This window comes from Kryptolebias marmoratus, linkage group LG15 (genome assembly GCF_001649575.2).
Source record: "Kryptolebias marmoratus isolate JLee-2015 linkage group LG15, ASM164957v2, whole genome shotgun sequence".
In the NCBI taxonomy this organism is placed as follows: domain Eukaryota; kingdom Metazoa; phylum Chordata; class Actinopteri; order Cyprinodontiformes; family Rivulidae; genus Kryptolebias; species Kryptolebias marmoratus.
This window is the reverse complement of record NC_051444.1, coordinates 1,203,428-1,221,379: the sequence shown is the minus strand read 5'-3', so window position 1 is coordinate 1,221,379 and position 17,952 is coordinate 1,203,428. Positions and strand designations below refer to the sequence as shown.

The following is a 17,952-nucleotide window of genomic DNA, read 5'->3' as shown; positions in this document are numbered from 1 at the left end:
AGGTGGACAGGGACACAGGTGGACAAGGACACAGGTGGACAGAGACACAGGTGGACAGGGACTCTGGTTTTCCAGTTCATGGCAGGATTGAGTCTTGGGTCGTTCCTGAACATCTGAACCAGTTTGCTTCCATCTGAGAGGACAGACGAGTGTTGGTCTGTCCAAGGAGTGAAACTACCAGCTGCAGTCAATCACGATCGCCAACAGGAAGTTATTAGGCCTTATCAAATTAAAAGACCTTCCAGAACCTTCAGCATCCCTAAATAAAAATCACAACAGGCTGTGATGAAATGAAGCCACAGAATAAAGATAAAAAGCCGGTTTTGAAACTGAAAGGTTTAAACTTCCGATGAATTGTTTCTTTGACGCTTCGGTCTGGTTAATGTTTACAGACAGGAGGTGTTACCGTGCACGTTCTGGACATTTACCCAACAGGTGAAAGGATCCCAGGTCCACAGGTTTGTGTTTGTGATGTGGCTCATATCTGCAGGATGTCACTGAGTTCATGCACTCACATAAAGCTTCTTTAACTCAAACTTTACGAACAAACATATACACTTTTATTTCAGGATTCATGTTAGAGCTGATTCTGGAGTCTTTTTTTATATTGAAAGGTTCTGTCTTTATTAAAAATGACAGGAGCTCATTAAGTTGAGTTTTTTAAAATATTTTTAATGACTCAAAGGTCTGAACTGCAGCTCAGATGGACTCTTTAACTGAGATTTCTGCAGAAGTTGTTGTGTTGAAATGAAAGCATGGATGGCAGCAAGTTTCCCTCCAAACCTGTGAGTTTATTGTTCTGTATAAACGAGGCCTTTTGCATGGATGGTTTATTAAATTAACTCACATTTTAGTGTAAAAGTTTCCTCCGTTCTGCGTCAGTGTTGAGTGTTGGTCACCCTCATGGAGGCAGGTTAAAAAACAAGAAGAAATCTTAAACTTTAACACGTTTAACGTCCAGTTTTTACTGCAGGATCTCTTATGGTTTAGCCTTTAATCAAACTGAATCCTGTCTGAAATCATCTAATCTTCTCTGAGGAGAACGGGAGTCGATTCTTCTGGCAGAGAGGACATTGGATCCTTCCTGGGTCCATTCGGACCATCAGGGTTCTGTTGGAGGTTATTTCCTGTCATGGACGCTCCCAGGATACTTCCAGCTGGGATTGGTTGGAGAGGCCTTGGACTACGACCTTGTTGGGTTCTGATTGCTGGACCGGCCCAGAACCAGGAACCGGGAGCGACGCCCGTCTGCATCTTGGTGCTTCAGCAGCTGATCGGCTGCACCTGAGCAGGTGAGGCTGAGGCCGATCACCTGGCTGGAAATTCTCACCTTAATCTGCTGTTTTTAAAATAAAATAAAGTTTGAGTCCAGTCTTCATTTTAATAATCCGGGTCGGAACAGTTTGACCTTTTCATGTCACGACTTTATGGTTTATCTTCTCATTTTGAAATAAAAAAACAGCAAATTATGATTTTCAAAGCTGTTCCTAAGATGAACAGCTTTTATTTTTAACCCTTTAGTTTAGGTACATAAAGAATGAATGCTTTTATCAGGATTTAGTTTTTGATCGTTAGCCTTCGTCCCACCTGCTCTCACTCACTAATCACCATCTCAGTCCATTTCAGCTCCTCAGCTCTTCCTGTACGTTTTGTTTTATAAATGTTTCTATATCCTTTGATAATTCCTCTCTTTACTTTGAATATTTAAATATTAATCATCAGAATGATCAAATCCAAACACATAAACACAGTTAGGGAGCCAAAGAAATGAGACAAATCTCTTTAATTACATTTAATAGCACATGTAAACTATAAAGCATCACTTGCATTCCTGTTGAACCATTTCTTTAAGTTTATTGTTTCCAAAAAGAGAAATCGAAGCGGTTGAACACGTCCTACTCTAAAAGCAGCAAAGGAATCATAAAACACGAAAGTTTCCAGTGAAACGTGGCCTGCTTTGCGCTCAGAAGCATCCAGGTGAGCAACAGGAGGAAACAGGTAGACAAGATTTGATATGGACCACAGACTTTGTATGAAAATATAAAAAAATGAATTCCTGGGAAATCCAATAAAGATTTGTAAAAATATAAGCAGAACTTTTCCTGTTTAATCAATTAAAAACTTTACAAAATAATAAACTAGTGATAAGACGTTAAAATTGGTTCATGACCTACCTAAAAGATTTATACATGACTTTATATAAAAAAGAAACTATTGGAAAGAGACAGAACTGTAATTTCTGGGGGTGTTTTTCACTAATCTCTCTCCTCCTTTCAGAATAAAATCCCAGGCAGAGGCTTTAATAAAAAACACCCTCAGCTTTCGTGTGGAGGTAGTTTTACGCCTCCTGTACCCTTGTTTCGTGACATTCACATACCAAATTGTACCTTGTCCTCAAAGCTTCGGCTTGTAGGTGAAACAGCCTTTAAGACTTCAGCTTCGCAGTAGCCAGGCCAGAAATGCAGTTTATATTGAGATTCCTGACTGATTGTTTGATGCTAGTAAGCAAATATTTGCCATTAATCTCTGAACAAAGCTGTTTGCAAAGAGGCAGCAAATCAAAATCATTCCTAAATGTTCATTAAAGACGCAAAGACACAATCCGGAGAAGAGCTCAAGACATAAACTTCCAAATTCATTTTTGTTTCACGCAAAGTCTGAAGAAACAACGGAGGCACTTCCAAACAGGAAGCGATCGATTGGTGATCACGAGTCCGGATTGAGGCTTTAGTTTCCAAAGCTCAATAAAAACTGCCTGTTTCTGGCGAGGCTAGTGGAAGTAGGACTGCAGGGTCCCGCGGCGGCGGACATCGGATGTCCAGCAGTGGAAACCGCCTCCAAGGGAGTTGGCATGGCGAATGTTCACCTTTATGGTCTGGATACCTGCATAACAGAGAACAGGTTTGATTATCTTTAAAAGATGTTGCTCTGTTTCTTTTTAAACTAAAAGTGAACTCGTGCGCTCACCGAGGCTCTCAAACATCTTCTGAATGGTGGTTTCGTTGGCGTCAACCATGACCCGCTTCTCGTCCAGCATCAGGACGTTCATGGACAGCCACTTGGAGGACATCCACAGAGGGTGGTCTGCACAGAAGACAAACGCTTCAGAATAGTCTGAACTCTGAGTCAGAATCAGTTTGTTCTTCTCCTGGTTTCGATTTTTAAAATCTACCTCTGCAGACTTTGGGCTTTTTTAGACATGGCCGACTTTTAGTTTTTGTAACTTATTGTTAATGAATCTGCTTCAGCAAACTATTTTTGTCTTCTTATGTCCAATCCTGGACATTAGCATTTGTTAGCATTTGCTACTTTTAGCTTTTAGCTAGCCTTTTGCTATCTTTTTGCTGTTAGCTTGTGTTTTGCTCCTTTTACTTAGCATTTTGCTTCTTTAAGCTTCAGGCTAGTGCGTAGCTAACTGTAGCTTTCGGCCTGTTGTTTTAGCTTCATGGCCTTCAGCGTTCCTCGGCTGCAGCTCTCACCGTCGGGAATCAAAGGCGTTGGAGGCTTCACCACCGTCCAGCCGGCCTTCTTGAACATGTCGACCTGAGGGGAAAGGTCAAAGGGCAGCGGTGAAACACGGAGAACTTTGTGGTTTCCGTCCCTGATCCCCGGCAGAGCCCCCTCATCCTGTCGGGAGTACCTGGAGACACGGGCGGTCGGGGTTGGACAGCACCAGCCCGGGCCCGATGATGTTGAAAGTGGCATCGATGTGCATCGGGTTCGGGTCCTTGAATGAGATGATGTGGACCTTGTAATCCGGGGCCAGATGGCGCCTCATCCACTCGATTCCAGAGTAGTTTGTAACCTGAGGTGGAACGGCAGGACGGAATGATCCCGGCTGTATGTCCAGATGAACTTTGACCTTAACGGGCTGAGCTTCCTACCTGGCTCCTCTGGACGAAGAGGTCCCTCCCAGCTCGGATGAAGTCAGCAGCATCGAAGCACGGCTCGTGCTCGGTGGTCACGAACTTGCCCTGGGCAGCCAGCTTATGCCGGTCCTCCACGGTGCGGATGGGGTAGTCCTGGTTGACCCAGAAAGTTACAGTTTAAACAGAAGCGTTGATGCTGAGGAGGACTCTGTTAAAACCGCTCAGGACAGAGTTCAGAGGTGAAGCGAAGACCCTGAAGCACCTGAAGCACCTGCAGAGGCCTCACCTGGTCGTACAGCTCATCGGCCATGGTGGGTTTGGGAGCGGTGGTCCACTTGGCTCCTCTTCTGAAGTACTCCTTGATCAAAGGTCTGTAGGCCCGGTACTCAAAGAACCGAGCCCTCCAGGCCATCGGAGCCTCGATGATTTCATTCCCCACGATGAGCAGGATGTCTCTGGGCATGGCAGCGTACATGCCTGCAGCACGAGCAGCAAAATCACACATGAATCATCGATTTTAGAACTACAGACGGGACCAGGAGCTAAAAGGTTGAATTCAGGAAGAACGAGCGCCCCCTAGTGGTTGGTTCCAGTAACGTTTTTAAGCCCCACCCCTCCATTTAAACAAACGGGACATTTCCCTGACTAAAAAACTAAACAGTTCAGTTTCTTCAGGTGTGGATTTTTGTTCATTTGCAGAGTTCTTACCTCCCTGCTGTAGGTTCAAAGATGCATTTTTTAAAAGGTACTCAAGACACAAAATCTTTCTCATTTCAGTGATTAATGTGTCCTTAAATGAAAAATCTGTAAGCAAAATTTGTGAGCGGATACCAACGACCACAGAGGAGCTTATTGGGATGAAGATAAATGAGGCTAAAATGGACCCACTGCACAGACTCTGGTTCCAAAAATACAACATGGCGACGCCCACATTTGGGTTCAAAGCCTGGTCTGTCTTTCTTCATGTCAAAGATGCACACGTCGACGTCTTCTCACCTGACGATGTGAAATCTGGAGTTGTGTACTCAGTGGACCAGTCCAGAGGTTCTGGCCTCCTCACGACGACGCCCTCGTGACGCAGGATATTGCACATTTCTTCGATCTCAGAAACAGCCTTTTTCAAGTGGTCCGGAGGAAAAGACTGGCCCCCGTGCTTCTGGTAGAAGGGCCAGTACTTCTCGTATGTGTTAGCCTGGTTGGACACATTAAAAGCCATCACCGTCATGTTTTTCTGTTTCAGGCGGGCCATGTTGGTGAGCTTACTTTCACTTCCACGGTGAAGGGAGGCACCTGGGCGTTCTCAGCTCGCCCCACGATCACCTCCTCCAGAGGGTCCCATTCGTTGTAGCTACAGACGGGACATTCCTGCTGGAGGGGCTCGGCGACGGCTTCCTCCTCAGCTGCGTGTTGCTGTGCAGCTGCTGCACTCGAGGTGCTCTGGAAGGCCCTCGGCACCCAGCCGGAGAGCGAACGGCCAAGCTGAGGGACGACACAAAGAAGATTTCCTGCAAAACCGTTTTTACACGGAGCCGCTCATCCGAGCTGTGCAGCTTCATCTCCTTTTTCATTTTTGTGCAAAAAGGTGTGAAGCTGCAGGTGATAAGTAAAACAAACTTGGCTTATTTAAATACAGTAAGGTGGGAAGTGATAAGAGACTCCAGCGCCTGCTGTAAGGGTTGAATTGGAGCCAAAGTACACGTGTTATTAAGCAGCCTTATCTCCTCAGATAGCAGTTACAGTGTGGCCCCTGCTGGCCCTGCTGGCCCCCGCTGGACCCGGACCAGCTCCGGTGTCACTGGGTTTAAGAGCCATCTGGGCCAAACAGCTGTCCACAGTCACTCAGAACCACAGGAACAAAAATAAATAAGAAGAAGCACTGTTAGGAGAATCCGATCACCCTTTGGACCCCTGGGAGTAAAAACTCACTTTTCCCAAACAGCTTCAGCAGACGGGCAGCAAACGATCAATAAATCGATAAATCTGCTGCGCCTGGCGGAGACAGAGCTGAAAATAAGTGAAGTTTCCGCCGTTACTACATAAAAATGATGCAATAACAATAAAACGCACAGACTGTACATCGCGTGGCCAAAGTGCGTTTCTGAAACAGATTTTCTCGGATTATTTATTGTTTCGTTGCTCACCTTGGCAGCCGCCACACTTTTAGATTTAATCTGCTGGAGCAAACTTTAAAAATGAAGCTAATTGATTAATAATTATTATTATTTATCATGTGTTGAATAAATACATTTATAAACAGATAAACTCAGGAAAACCATCCAGGTCGTTTTTGGTCACATGACACAAAGGCTGTTAAGGTTTTTCTTCTTTTTTAATTTTTCGTGTTATTCTTGTTCTGTAAATTCTTCTAAAAGAACCACTGTGTTCTGGACCGCCAGAACCGGGTCAAACAGCCCTCCCGGTGTCAGAACCTCCTGCGAAACAAGAAGTCAGGACGGTTTGGAGACATCTCTGCGAGCAAACTGCGACTTTACGGAGACTCCCTGCTTCCTCCGCTGGGATGTAGCGGGAAAACATGTTTTTATTCACCCTGATTGACGTGTGCTTTTATTCAACACCACAGATAAGCTACAGTCGAACAAACAGAAGGTGAGTGAGAGTAAAAAGTGGTAAAAACCAGCGGCAGGATACCAACCATGGCTCCGATCAGATGGGCGGCCTCGGCCCCCCTGCTACCGCCTCTCAGGCACCTGACTCGCAGCATTTTCCCCGGGAATAGTGAGTGAAAGTCGGACACGCGTGCAGCGCAGGATCCGGTGTCGGCTCGGTTCTGGGGGCCGGGGGTCCGGTCCGGCCCGGCTTTATAGCAGCGGGTCTACGTGTCTGTGAGGTGATTGGTCGGCCTGCAGCTGAAGCGCAACGTGACCGCAGAAAAAAGCCTTTCTGAAACCCAAGCCCTGACGGCAGCACATTCTTATCAGGCGGCCAGAAAACCCGGAGAAACGTCTCATTCCTGCTCCAGGACAGCATTCACTCTCAGTTCATTAAACTTCAACCTTTAAACTCTGAAAACACTGAAAACACGGACTTCAGCTGCCCTTCTGAGGAGTTATCGCCCGCCGCTGAAGGGCGAACCAAGTCACTGTCTGAGTCACTGCATGCGAGGTCTGTTAGCAAAATATCTCACGAACCACTGCACGGATTTCAATGAAACTCTCAGAATTTAATCACTGGATATACATCTATAACTGATTACCTTTGGAGTCAATACGATTCAAGATGGCCGCCACAGCTAAACAAACGTACCTAACACAAAAATGGCTACAACTCAGTCAATTTTCCAGATATGGAGCTGAAATTTGGGGTGGTAGTAGCTGAGCCTGACCCTCAACTCATACTTCCAGCACTAAAAGGTTCTTCTGGATCTTTGCTGAAAACTTTACCATTAACTGCGGTAGTCGACCCTGTTTGTCTGTTAGCAAAATATCTCATAAACCACTGCACGGATTTCAATGAAACTCTCAGAATTTAATCACTGGATATACATCTATAACTGATTACCTTTGGAGTCAGTTCAACTCAAGATGGCCGCCACAGCCAACTGAGCTTGCCAAACACAAAAATGGCTATAACTCGGACAATCCTACAGACACTGAGGTAAAATTTGACATGGTAGTAGCTGAGAGTCATCCCCAACACATACTCTGAGCACTAACAGATTGTGCTTGAGATTGCTTTAAAGATTTGTCAAAACAGCTACAACACTATCTGTCAACACAAGATGATTTTAAATCAAAACTCATGGCCTGAAGGTGACGGGCGATATGCATTCCTTCAAGGGGTGCCTTTATTTATGAAACAAGATGAATTATATGATTTAAAGGCACAGAAAGAGAAGCTGCTGAATGCATCAGGAATGAAAGCTTCAGTCTGAGCAGGTTCTGGTTCTGGTTCTGGTTCTGCTTTGTTTTGCTGTATAATAAGATTTAATCAGCTTCTACACCACATGCTCCTCTGGACTCACAACCCCCCACCTTCCACCCCTCAGACATTTCTTACCCTCTAAAAAACTAAAACTAAAAACCTTTGGGTTGAAAGAGTCTGAGCTGAAGACGTCTTTCAGAGGACGTCTCACCTCTGGGTGGAAAAGCTGACAAAATAACACAGATAAACACGGGAACGAAGAGCAAACAGTGACGAGACCTCTGCAGGTGTTGGAGTTTTCAGGTTCACGGGTGCAGCGAGGTCTCCTGGGGTCTGAGAGGGAGGGTTCTTCTTACAGGCGTGCACGTGCACGAGCGCTCGGCTGCAGAAACTGCTCTGGAGCTTCAGCAAATCCAGCTCCTGTGCAGCTCAGCAGCCAGTCTGAGGTCCGAGGACCGCAGAAAGTCTTCTTCTGGTTTCTGCTGAACCTTCAGGAGGAGCTTCCAGGACTTCAGCAGGACTGAAGTTTTTATTTTATTCAAGTAGTTTTTATTTTTAAAACAGGTCGACGTTCTGCTGAGACTCGGTGATAAACGGAACAAAGACGAGGCCTCCAGCTGACATCACGTCCCACAGAAACTTAAAGAAACTGATCTCCTGAACCAGATCTGAGTTATTTAATCCAAATGATTGGATTATTTTTACGTTCTGGAAACAGAACCGTTGTTTCAGATTAATAATCAGAACCGAGGTGTGTTCAGGAAAATAAAACTTTACATCAAAACTAAAGAGGGAAAAGCATTTTTATTAGTTTTACTGCTGTGTTATCTTATCTAACATAAACCTTTATGGGTTCAGACACGGTTTAAATACATTTACCTGTAATTTGTTTGTTTCGTTAAACAAAATCTGTTTTAATCATAAAAGCCACAGTGACACAGCTACATCCCGTCAGGGACTGAACGGCCTGTTTTCAGCTTCTGGATGTTTTGTTTCTAAAGGTGTTTTTAAATCGTCTCAGGTGAGTTTCAGCTCATTAATCCTCCTCCTGGATGAATCAGAAGAATCCAGCTTCGTTTGGCTCCAGCTCCATCTTTGTGAAGAATTTATTCCTCTTCCTCAAACTCTTCATCCATCAGGACTTTATCACTGTTTTGTTTTCCTGTTTCTAACTCAACTTTAGTTGTTTAACTTCTGAAGTTCCTCTTTTATTCTTCTGGATGTTTCATTGTTTATTTATTTTATTTTATTTTGCTTTTAAAAGTTCAATAAAGCTGAACTTTGATCCGTGGATCATGAATAAACAACAAACTGTTCAGATCTACAGATTAAAGTTCCTCTAAAAGACCCGAAAACAACAAAAAACAGAAAAAAAGAAACAAAATCCAGACAATATTTCCTGAAGTGTGTTTGTTTACCTACAGAAACAGCCAAAGTGTGTTTGTTTACCTTTAAAAACAGCCGAAGTGTGTTTGTTTACCTTTAAAAACAGCCGAAGTGTGTTTGTTTACCTTATAAAACAGCTAAAGTGTTTGTTTACCTACAGAAACAGCCGAAGTGGCTGAAAACAGGTCAAACTTTCCTCCATATTTGTTTCCAGACTGAAGCCACACATGACTCAAAGCTGTACGTGGTTTGATTCAGCCGAGTGTTTTGTTTACATTCAGCGCAGACCCACATTTCAGACTTGCAGATAAATGTGTGGAAAACTGATGAGAGCACCTGAACTGATCCCAGACCAGCTGCAGGATGTGGACCATCCGTCCGTCCGTCCGTCCATCCATCCATTCAATCAGTGGTCAGGTCTCAGAGGCAGCAGGTCCAGGACAGAAACCCAGACCTCCTCCAGCTCCTCCTGGAGGATCCCAGGTGTTCTTAGACCAGAGAGGATCCAGAATCCCTCCAGAGAGTTCCGGGTCTGCTCCCAGTGGGACATGTGTGTAAAACCTCTGAACTTCCTGAACCTCAGCTGACTCCTCTCCATGAGGAGGAGCAGCGGCTCGACTCCGAGCTCCTCTCCTGATCTCGAAGGTCTGAGTCTGGCTGCCCTATGGAGGAAGCTCATTTTCAGGATCTGGTTCTTTGGGTCCTGATCCAAACCTCACCACCAGAGGTGAAGGTTGGAACAGAAAGTCCAGAATTTTGCCTTTGACGCCCTCATCCTTGGCTCCACCTCTGCTCCATCCTAACATCCCTCAGATCCTTGAAAGATCCTTGAATCCTTGGGAACAGGACTCCCGGGTCCTGGGCCTCCTCCACGTGAGGCAGACTCACTCCACCCATTTCCTGCTGAGATGTTTGGCCCCAGACAGAAGTCCTGGAGGAAAACGCCCCGCCCCTGAACTTTCTGTTTTCTTGCAGCAGCAGCTGTTCGAGGAGATCCCGCCATGGATCTGCTTCTGATTTCAGTCGTGTTGGTCAGCATCTTCCTCCCCCCGCTGCTCCTGAGGACCCTGGCCCCCCACCTGTGGACGGATCTGCTGTATTTGCGGGATCTGGTCCGGATTTTAGTCTCGTACTGGGGCTGGAGGAGGAGGAGACCCCCGTTCTTCGTATTGGACCGGTTCCTGGAGCAGAGCGCCGCGCGTCCACACAAAGCCTTCATGGTGTTCGGAGCAGAGAGCTTCTCCTTCTCCGACACCGACAGGAGGAGCAACCAGGTGTCCCGGGCCCTGCAGGCCCAGCCCGGGTACCGGCCCGGGGACACCGTGGCGCTTTTCATGGGGAACGAACCCGCCTTCGTCTTCTCCTGGCTGGCTTTGGCCAAGCTGGGTTCTCCTGTGGCTCTGCTGAACTCCAACATCCGGAGCAGATCCCTGCTGCACTGCTTCAGCTGCTGCAGGGCCTCGGTGCTGATAGCAGCTGAAGGTACGAACCCGGCTGCTTCGGCTCCTTCAGCTCCTGCAGCTCCTTCAGGTCCTTCTCTAAACCTTCAGCTCCTCCTGTGAACCTTCAGCTCCTTCAGCTCCTTCTGCAAACCTTCAGCTCCCTCTGTAAACCTTCAGCTCCTTCTCTAAACCTTCAGCTCCTCCTGTGAACCTTCAGCTCCTGCAGCTCCTTCATCTCCTTCTCTAAACTTTTGGCTCCTTCTGCTCCTTTAGCTCCTTCAGCTCCGTCAGCTCCTTCTCTAAACTTTCGGCTCCTTTAGCTCCTTCAGCTCCCTACTTAAGCTACTGTTAGCCTTTAGCTACTTTTAGCTTTTAGCTGCAGTTCTACAAAGTTTAGATTCTAAATAGCCTTTGGCTATTTTTAAAAGCATGAAAGCAACAACAACCTTCAGCTCCTTTAGCTCCTTCAGCTCCCTACTTAAGCTACTGTTAGCCTTTAGCTACTTCTCTGCTACTTTTATATTCTAGCTAGCATTTTGCTACTTTCAGGTAACATTTTGCAACTTTTAGCTTTTATCTAGCCTTTTTGTATTTTTAGCCTTTCGCTACAGTTTTGCTAATTTTAGATTCCAACTAGCCTTTGGCTACGTTTAGCTTTTAGATAACATTTTGCAACTTTTAGCTTTTAGCTAACCTTTTGCTACTTTTATGAACTGATGAAATCAGACGTTTTGAAGCAACAGCTGTAGAAGAAGAATAAAGAGAACCAGGATCAGAAGAGATGTCAGAGCTGCTGCCATTGGCTTGTTATAGTTGCCATGGTAACATGCGCCTGTCATAAACAGGCAGAGACGCAGAGTAAAAAGTGAGCCTCAGACTAACAGCAGCAGAAGCTCACGTCGTGTTTCATTCTTTAGCTTTAGTTGCCTCCTAGAAGCTGTTTTTGTCCCTTTCTGTTCGCAGATCTAAAGGAGGCGGTGGAGGACGTCCTGCCGTCTCTGATGGACCAGGGAGTCTCCGTCCTGCTCATGTCCAAACACTCGGACACGCCAGGAATCCAGAGCTTCTGGGATCAAATCGAGGAGGCTTCAGACGCTCCGATCCCTCGCTCCCTCAGATCACACGTCACGTTTAAAAGCCCCGCCGTCTACATCTACACCTCTGGAACCACCGGTACTGGACCGGCCCGGGTTTTTGTCCTGTGTTTCAGACTTTGTCCTGATTTGTCTCGTTGTGTTTCAGGTCTCCCTAAAGCAGCCGTGGTGAACCAGAACCGCCTCCTGACGGCTCTGGCGGTTTTATCCACATACGGCGTGACGTCAGAGGACGTGAAGTACGTGAACCTGCCTCTGTACCACACGGCCGGGTTCCTCGTCGGCCTCATCGGCTCCGTCCAAACAGGTGAGATAAGGCGGCCATTTTCTCAGCTGAAGCGTCAGGACCCAAACTGAAGACATGGAATTAGTTTCTGACCACAGCTGCAGGTCAGGGAATGCAGCGGTGAGGACTACTTCCTGAAATGTTCTCTAATGTTTTCTCCAGCTGGGCTGGCTTCAGCACATAAACCGGCCCACATCTGTACAGGTTTGTTCCTGCAAATACAGTAAAAGATTTGAGGTGCAGGGATGGAACCAAATATTGATTCAGAGACACCCAAAAAAACCAAAAAACAACAAAAACAAAGACTCCGGGCCGTCAGCATCAGGAAATAGTCCTCACCATCTCCTAGCTGTTCTTTTAACTAACAGTTGAAAAAATCACTAAAAAATAAACAAAAGCGCTGATATTCAGCAGAACCTCAGATCGTCTCTTCAGGTCCAGTCGGTTTGTGCACGATTCATTTATTCTTTGCACATCCGAGGATAACCACATGAAATTAATGAGATAATCTGAGTAAATAAAGGTAAAGATGCTGTTTTGTAAGATGGGAGGGTTGATTTTCTGAGAAAGCTCCTCGGAGGAGAAGCGAAACGTTTTTGGTTTTTAACCTTTTTGGATTCATTGAGTCCTGGATGAATCTACACCACCGGGTTTCACAGCATAAATATAACTTATATGATGATAGAAACGGGGATAAATTCATCTCTTCGTGTAAACCAGGTGTGACAGGGAAGCCGATGTATGTTCTGTCCTCCGTCATGTAGCTGTGAGGATATTTGGAGCGTTAAAGTTGGGATTTCAGCTCCTCTCACATGACTCGAGTGTTTGACCTCTGACACAGAGCGGCTTTAGTCCCACTCAAAGAAGCCTTTTGTCCCCAAGAATCAATAATCTGAACAGATTCTTTCTGCTCGCTCCTGAGGAGGTCAAAGGTCACGCAGCGTTTCAGAGACACATTGTTTGAACACATTTCAGTTTTTTGTTCTGTGAAGATGAAGCATATCATAAATTTAATGTCATTTTATTTTGAAGGGTCGACTATGGTCCTGAAGAGGAAGTTTTCTGCCTCCCAGTTTTGGGACGACTGCAGGAAGTACAACGTGACGGTTGTTCAGTACATCGGAGAGGTGATGCGTTACCTCTGCAGCACGCCGAAGGTGAAACACGTCTCCTCCGGGCACACTTTCAGAAATATAAGGTGTATTTTACTGTGAAAAGAAGGATTCTGTTGTTTAAACCTCGTTCAGCAGAAACAGATGAACGCTGAAGACTTTTCCCTTAATAATTAACCACAAATTAGTGTGAAACATAGTGTGTCGTACTTTGTTATTCTGCCTGAATTTTACTGTAAAAATCCTCTTTTTTGTTGTTTTAATTGACTAATTTGAATATGGTTAAATAGTACAACAAAACATAAAGTCAAATTATAAAAACAAACATCCAGTTCATACTTAGAAGCTGAAACTTTTCGACGATTCAGAAACTAATAAGAGTTGATTTACTTCAGATGGAGCCGAGGATTCAGACTAAAACAACGAGGAGTGAAACCAAACGTTGCTGTCTGAAGACTGCAGGAGTTTCCTGACATATAAAGCGCGGGTCCGCACTGAATGTAAACAAAGCACCGGTCTGAATCTGCTGGAGGAGCTGTTTAAATCTGGCATCAGCGTTCAAAAACACGAAACCGTTTCCGCCTGACTTCGCGTCCCGACACCGTTCTGCTGGAAACAAACTCACTAACTTTAATTTAAGGAAACATTCAGCGTCGAGCCTGTGGATTTTGTTTCTTTTAAAATAGTTTCGGTCGACTCTTCCTGACTCTGCAGTAAGTAGCTTCTAATGGGTCTGAGTGAATCTTTATTTCTTATTTTATGCCAGCTTTGGTTTGGTTTGGAGTCTCTGGAGCGACTGCAGCTCCTTCCCTTCCACACATGACTTCTTGGCAGCGATCGGCTCCGGTGCCTCCTGGCTTCCATCTCATCTGCTGTAAAACTTCCTGCTGATGCTCGCAAACCGGCTGCAACAAGCAGGCGCTGCCGAGGCACATCCCGTCAAGGAGATCCTTCCAAATCTGTACGTTCCCACAGCGCGGCACAGCGCCGCACAGCTGGCTCACCGAAATAGGAAGCGTTAAATCTTCCAGCTGTCTGTGGAGGTCAAACCTTCATGGTTTAAAAACCTGAACGACTGCTCAGTCTTCTGAATCTTTACGGGTTTATTTGTATTTAGTTGGACTGTAAACATCCTTTCTCCTTGTATGCCATTCAGAGTATCTGATTCCATCACATGAAGCTCCGTCTCAGCTTACTGAGCCGCTGCAGGCACTTTGGCTTTTTCTGGTCAGCTCTCAGAATAGACGCTGGCCTTTGCTTCGGAGGACCATATCAAGTGACGCTGCGGCCATTTTTTTCTTTTACTAGTATTCAGTTTAACGCAGTGGTCGTGGTATTTAAAGTAACAGACTTTTGCTGTGCTTTGCACTATTAGATGCCTGATGTCTGTTTTAAACCTTGAACTTAATGTTTTAAAGCATTTTGGCTGAATAATTATCAATGATGTGCTTCATATACGAGAGTTCAGCTAATAATTAAACAGTCACAAGAAAAAAAACCTCTTTCAAAAAACACCCGACAGGTTCCACCGAGTCGGTATTTATTAAACAGAACCAGAACCTGGTTCCAGCCCGGCTGCTTCCTCAGGACCAGGAGCTGCTCTGGAGCTCCAGGTGTGTGTTAGCACAACACCAGGGCGGAAAGACATCAGCAATGACCTCAGAGAATCAATCTGGGAAGGGTCAAAGGTCATTTCCAGACTATCTGGAGTCCATCGTTCTACAGAGAGAAAGATACAGTCCACCCTGAAGGTCAGACCGTGCAATGACTCTACAGGCCTCAGTCAGCAGGTCAAAGGTTAAAGCCTCTTCTCTCTAAAAACAACATGGCGGCTCGACTTGAAGGAACCAGAAGACTTCTGGAGCAGAACCAGAACCAGAGGACAGATGTTTACCCAGAATGCACTGCAGCTGTCAGCACGGTGGTGGAGGGCTGATGGTTTGGGCTGATTCTGGAGTCAGATGTGAGGCCATCTGTCCAACAAACAGGACAATGATCCCAAACACAGCAGAACGGTCCAGAACCAGAACCAGAACCTCGGAGAGCTGAGCAGAAACCAGCTCTGGAAAGAAGAGTGGGCCAGGACCAGGGCTGCCCACTCCTGTTTTTGAACCTGATCGGTTTATTGTGTCCTGAAGCCTGAGACTGTGAAGACATGCTCACATTTCATGTTTAATCTTTGTCTGAAATGCAGAAAGACAACGACAGGGACCACAGAGTGAGGCTCGCCATCGGAAACGGCGTCCGAGCGGAAATATGGAGAGAGTTCCTCCACCGCTTCGGAAACATTCGCATTCTAGAGTTTTACGCCTCGACTGAGGGAAACATCGGATTTCTGAACTTCACGGGAAAAATTGGAGCAGTTGGACGAGTCCACTTTTTTCACAAGGTTAGATTTACAACATCCAAACGTTTTTGTTGACATTTGACCTTTTTACATATTTCTGTGGGATCTGTCCCAAGCCGGCTGCACTGAACCGCTGTGAGTTTTTACCTGAATGTCTCGGGACTAAAACAAAAACTAGAGTCAGGAATGTTTGGGAATATTCTGAAAACCACCCTGTAGATCTCAGATGAAACAGCAGCTCAGATATTTAAAGATGTGATGTTTGTTATAATAAAATGTGTTTTGAATCCTCATGTCTAATCCTGCAGATGTTCTTCCCGTTCACTCTCGTGAAGTACGACACGGAGCGCGACGAGCCGATGCGAGACTCCGACGGTCTCTGCATCGAGTCAGCCAAAGGTGAGGAAGACTTCAGATCTCTTCATTAAATCTTGTTTCTTCGTATTAAACTCTGCCTTTTTCCTGCAGGTGAAACCGGCCTGCTGGTGTCAAAGATCACAGAAATCGCTCCTTTTGAAGGCTACGCCCAAAACGAGCAGCAGACGGAGAAGAAGAAACTTCGAAACGTCCTGAGAAAAGGAGACGTTTACTTCAACACCGGAGACCTGATGAGGATCGATGAAGACAACTTCATTTACTTTCAGGATCGAGTCGGAGACACGTTCAGGTCCTGAGCTGCTGCTTTACCCACCTGTCTGTCTGCAGCTGGTTCAGCTGATCTTACCCACCTGTCTGTCTGCAGACCGTTTAACTTCAGCTGTTCATAAATCAGAACCTTCGGCTCGTTCAGCTGATGGCTGCCAAGATTTCAAAATATTTCACTTTATTTACAGATTTTTTCTGGATATAAATCCCTTCAGAAACTTTGTTCTCTTTGAAATCAGCTTCGGCTGCTTCTGTTTTTCTCTTCTTCGGCTACTTTTAGCTTTTAGCTGGCCTTGGCTGGCTTTAATAAGCTGCAGCTGATATAAATAGTTTGAACCCGCAGGTGGAAAGGCGAGAATGTGGCGACGACTGAGGTGGCCGACATCCTGTCCATCAGCGAGTGTCTCCAGGAGGCCAACGTTTACGGAGTCCAGGTTCCAGGTGAGCGCCGTTCTCTCTGCGCTTTTATTACAGAACAACTCAGAACGTTAAAAAAAAAAAGCTAAATACTAAAAGTCAAGTCTAATGTTTCCATATATGATGGTTAATATAGCAGTTTGTTTGTTATTAATGTATAAAAGAAGCAACAAACAGGAAAGTCGTGTGACTCGACGTTCTTACAGGAAGTTATTTCTTTTTTTAGGCCATGAGGGTCGTGTCGGGATGGCAGCCGTTACTCTGAAGAAAGATGAAGAGTTCGATGGAAGTAAAATCTACAACCATGTGGTCAACTACCTGCCTTCGTACGCACGACCTCGTTTCATCAGGATACAGGTGAGTTCCCTCCAGACGCTCCGCTGCTGTAATGGCTGCAGGAAGGTTAAGGTGTGTGTGTGTGTGTTCTGCTCAGAGCGCAGTGGAGGTGACCGCCACGTTTAAGCAGATGAAAGTGAAGCTGGTGGAGCAGGGTTTTGATCCAGGAAGTATCCATGACCCGCTCTACATCCTCGATGACGGCGCTAAGAGCTACGTCCCTCTGAGCGCTCAGAGCTTCGCCTCCATCGGGTCGGGACGCATGAAGCTCTGAGCGCCGCACGCTTTGATGTTTTCAGCTCAGCGACGCGGCCATGTTTTATCCGTCAGCTTTAACAGAAAAGCTTTCACGTCACGAGGCCCGGCGTAATTACAGACAGGCGATGGGATCAATAGTTTATTTCCTAGAACGCTGCCCCCTCTGCCCCGTTTGTTTTCAGTTTAATCTTTGTTTCCTGATCCAACCGTGATGATGTCCTGCTTTGGTTGGGTTGATCTTTTTGTGCATGCATAATGTGAATATTTGCATTTTTTATATTTAGCATGCTGACAAAAACATGCAGAAAGTGGCCTTCTGTGAAATTTAGATTTTATGCCAAAACCTGTAAATATGAATGAACCTGCTAAGAAGATAAATGGAGTCTTTTTGATGCGTCTCCTGTGAATTTTACTCATCATTTCTGGAACATTTTCCAAGGTTAAACCACTAGATGGAGCCAGAGGTTCAACAGCCAGAAACATCTGGGGAAGGACAAAAAAAAAAAAAAATATATATATATATATATATATAAATATTTACGTACTAATTTTTAATTAACTGCAGACATTTCATTAAGGTGAAGACGAGTTGGGATCAGGGGTGGAAATTAGCACCCGCCACCGGCCAAATGCGGGTAAATATTTGAAGTGGCGGGTGAATTTGATCAACACACACATCACTGCGGCGGGTTGGCAATTTGAACAGAAAAGGTGTTATTTGTCCTCCTGACATATAGGGGGCAGCAATGTGCTCGAGTTGCTGCTGTTACGTCGAGCCGCGTTCCCCCATCAGATACGGTTCCCCCTGCGTCTCCGTAAATAATGACTTATCTATTAACATTGTTTAGAGGGGCAAATATTTCTCATTAAAAAAAAAA

General features: G+C 45.5%; 2 protein-coding genes across 2 annotated transcripts; one reads left to right on the top strand and one right to left on the bottom strand.

Moving 5' to 3' along the window:
• Window positions 1-1,765: 1,765 nt before the first annotated feature.
• gatm (glycine amidinotransferase (L-arginine:glycine amidinotransferase)) lies at window positions 1,766-6,678 on the bottom strand. The gene is made up of 9 exons (XM_017441964.2): window positions 6,523-6,678; window positions 5,133-5,348; window positions 4,866-5,061; window positions 4,156-4,346; window positions 3,885-4,022; window positions 3,641-3,805; window positions 3,480-3,543; window positions 2,968-3,084; window positions 1,766-2,883 (listed from the first exon to the last, which is right to left on the bottom strand). The coding sequence occupies exons 1-9, from the start codon at window positions 6,589-6,591 to the stop codon at window positions 2,771-2,773; spliced, it is 1,269 nt and encodes a 422-aa protein (XP_017297453.1). The 5' UTR covers window positions 6,592-6,678; the 3' UTR covers window positions 1,766-2,770.
• A 3,341-nt stretch (window positions 6,679-10,019) lies between these two features.
• On the top strand, window positions 10,020-17,471 carry zgc:158482 (uncharacterized protein LOC100009650 homolog). Its single transcript, XM_017441965.3, has 10 exons — window positions 10,020-10,619; window positions 11,543-11,752; window positions 11,822-11,980; window positions 12,992-13,116; window positions 15,266-15,460; window positions 15,727-15,817; window positions 15,887-16,085; window positions 16,407-16,504; window positions 16,707-16,837; window positions 16,914-17,471. The coding sequence occupies exons 1-10, from the start codon at window positions 10,139-10,141 to the stop codon at window positions 17,088-17,090; spliced, it is 1,866 nt and encodes a 621-aa protein (XP_017297454.1). The 5' UTR covers window positions 10,020-10,138; the 3' UTR covers window positions 17,091-17,471.
• Window positions 17,472-17,952: the final 481 nt, after the last annotated feature.

Bases quoted from the DNA above. Each gene is read 5' to 3' on its own strand.
- gatm (XM_017441964.2), bottom strand. From the start codon at position 6,591: ATGCTGCGAGTCAGGTGCCTGAGAGGCGGTAGCAGGGGGGCCGAGGCC. The intron at 5,062-5,132 runs GTAAGCTCACCA...GTGTCCAACCAG, and splicing joins CCTTCACCGTGGAAGTGAAA to GCTAACACATACGAGAAGTA. The intron at 4,347-4,865 runs GTGAGAAGACGT...CTCGTGCTGCAG, and splicing joins TCCAGATTTCACATCGTCAG to GCATGTACGCTGCCATGCCC.
- zgc:158482 (XM_017441965.3), top strand. From the start codon at position 10,139: ATGGATCTGCTTCTGATTTCAGTCGTGTTGGTCAGCATCTTCCTCCCC. The intron at 15,461-15,726 runs GTTAGATTTACA...CTAATCCTGCAG, and splicing joins GAGTCCACTTTTTTCACAAG to ATGTTCTTCCCGTTCACTCT. The intron at 15,818-15,886 runs GTGAGGAAGACT...TTTTTCCTGCAG, and splicing joins CTGCATCGAGTCAGCCAAAG to GTGAAACCGGCCTGCTGGTG.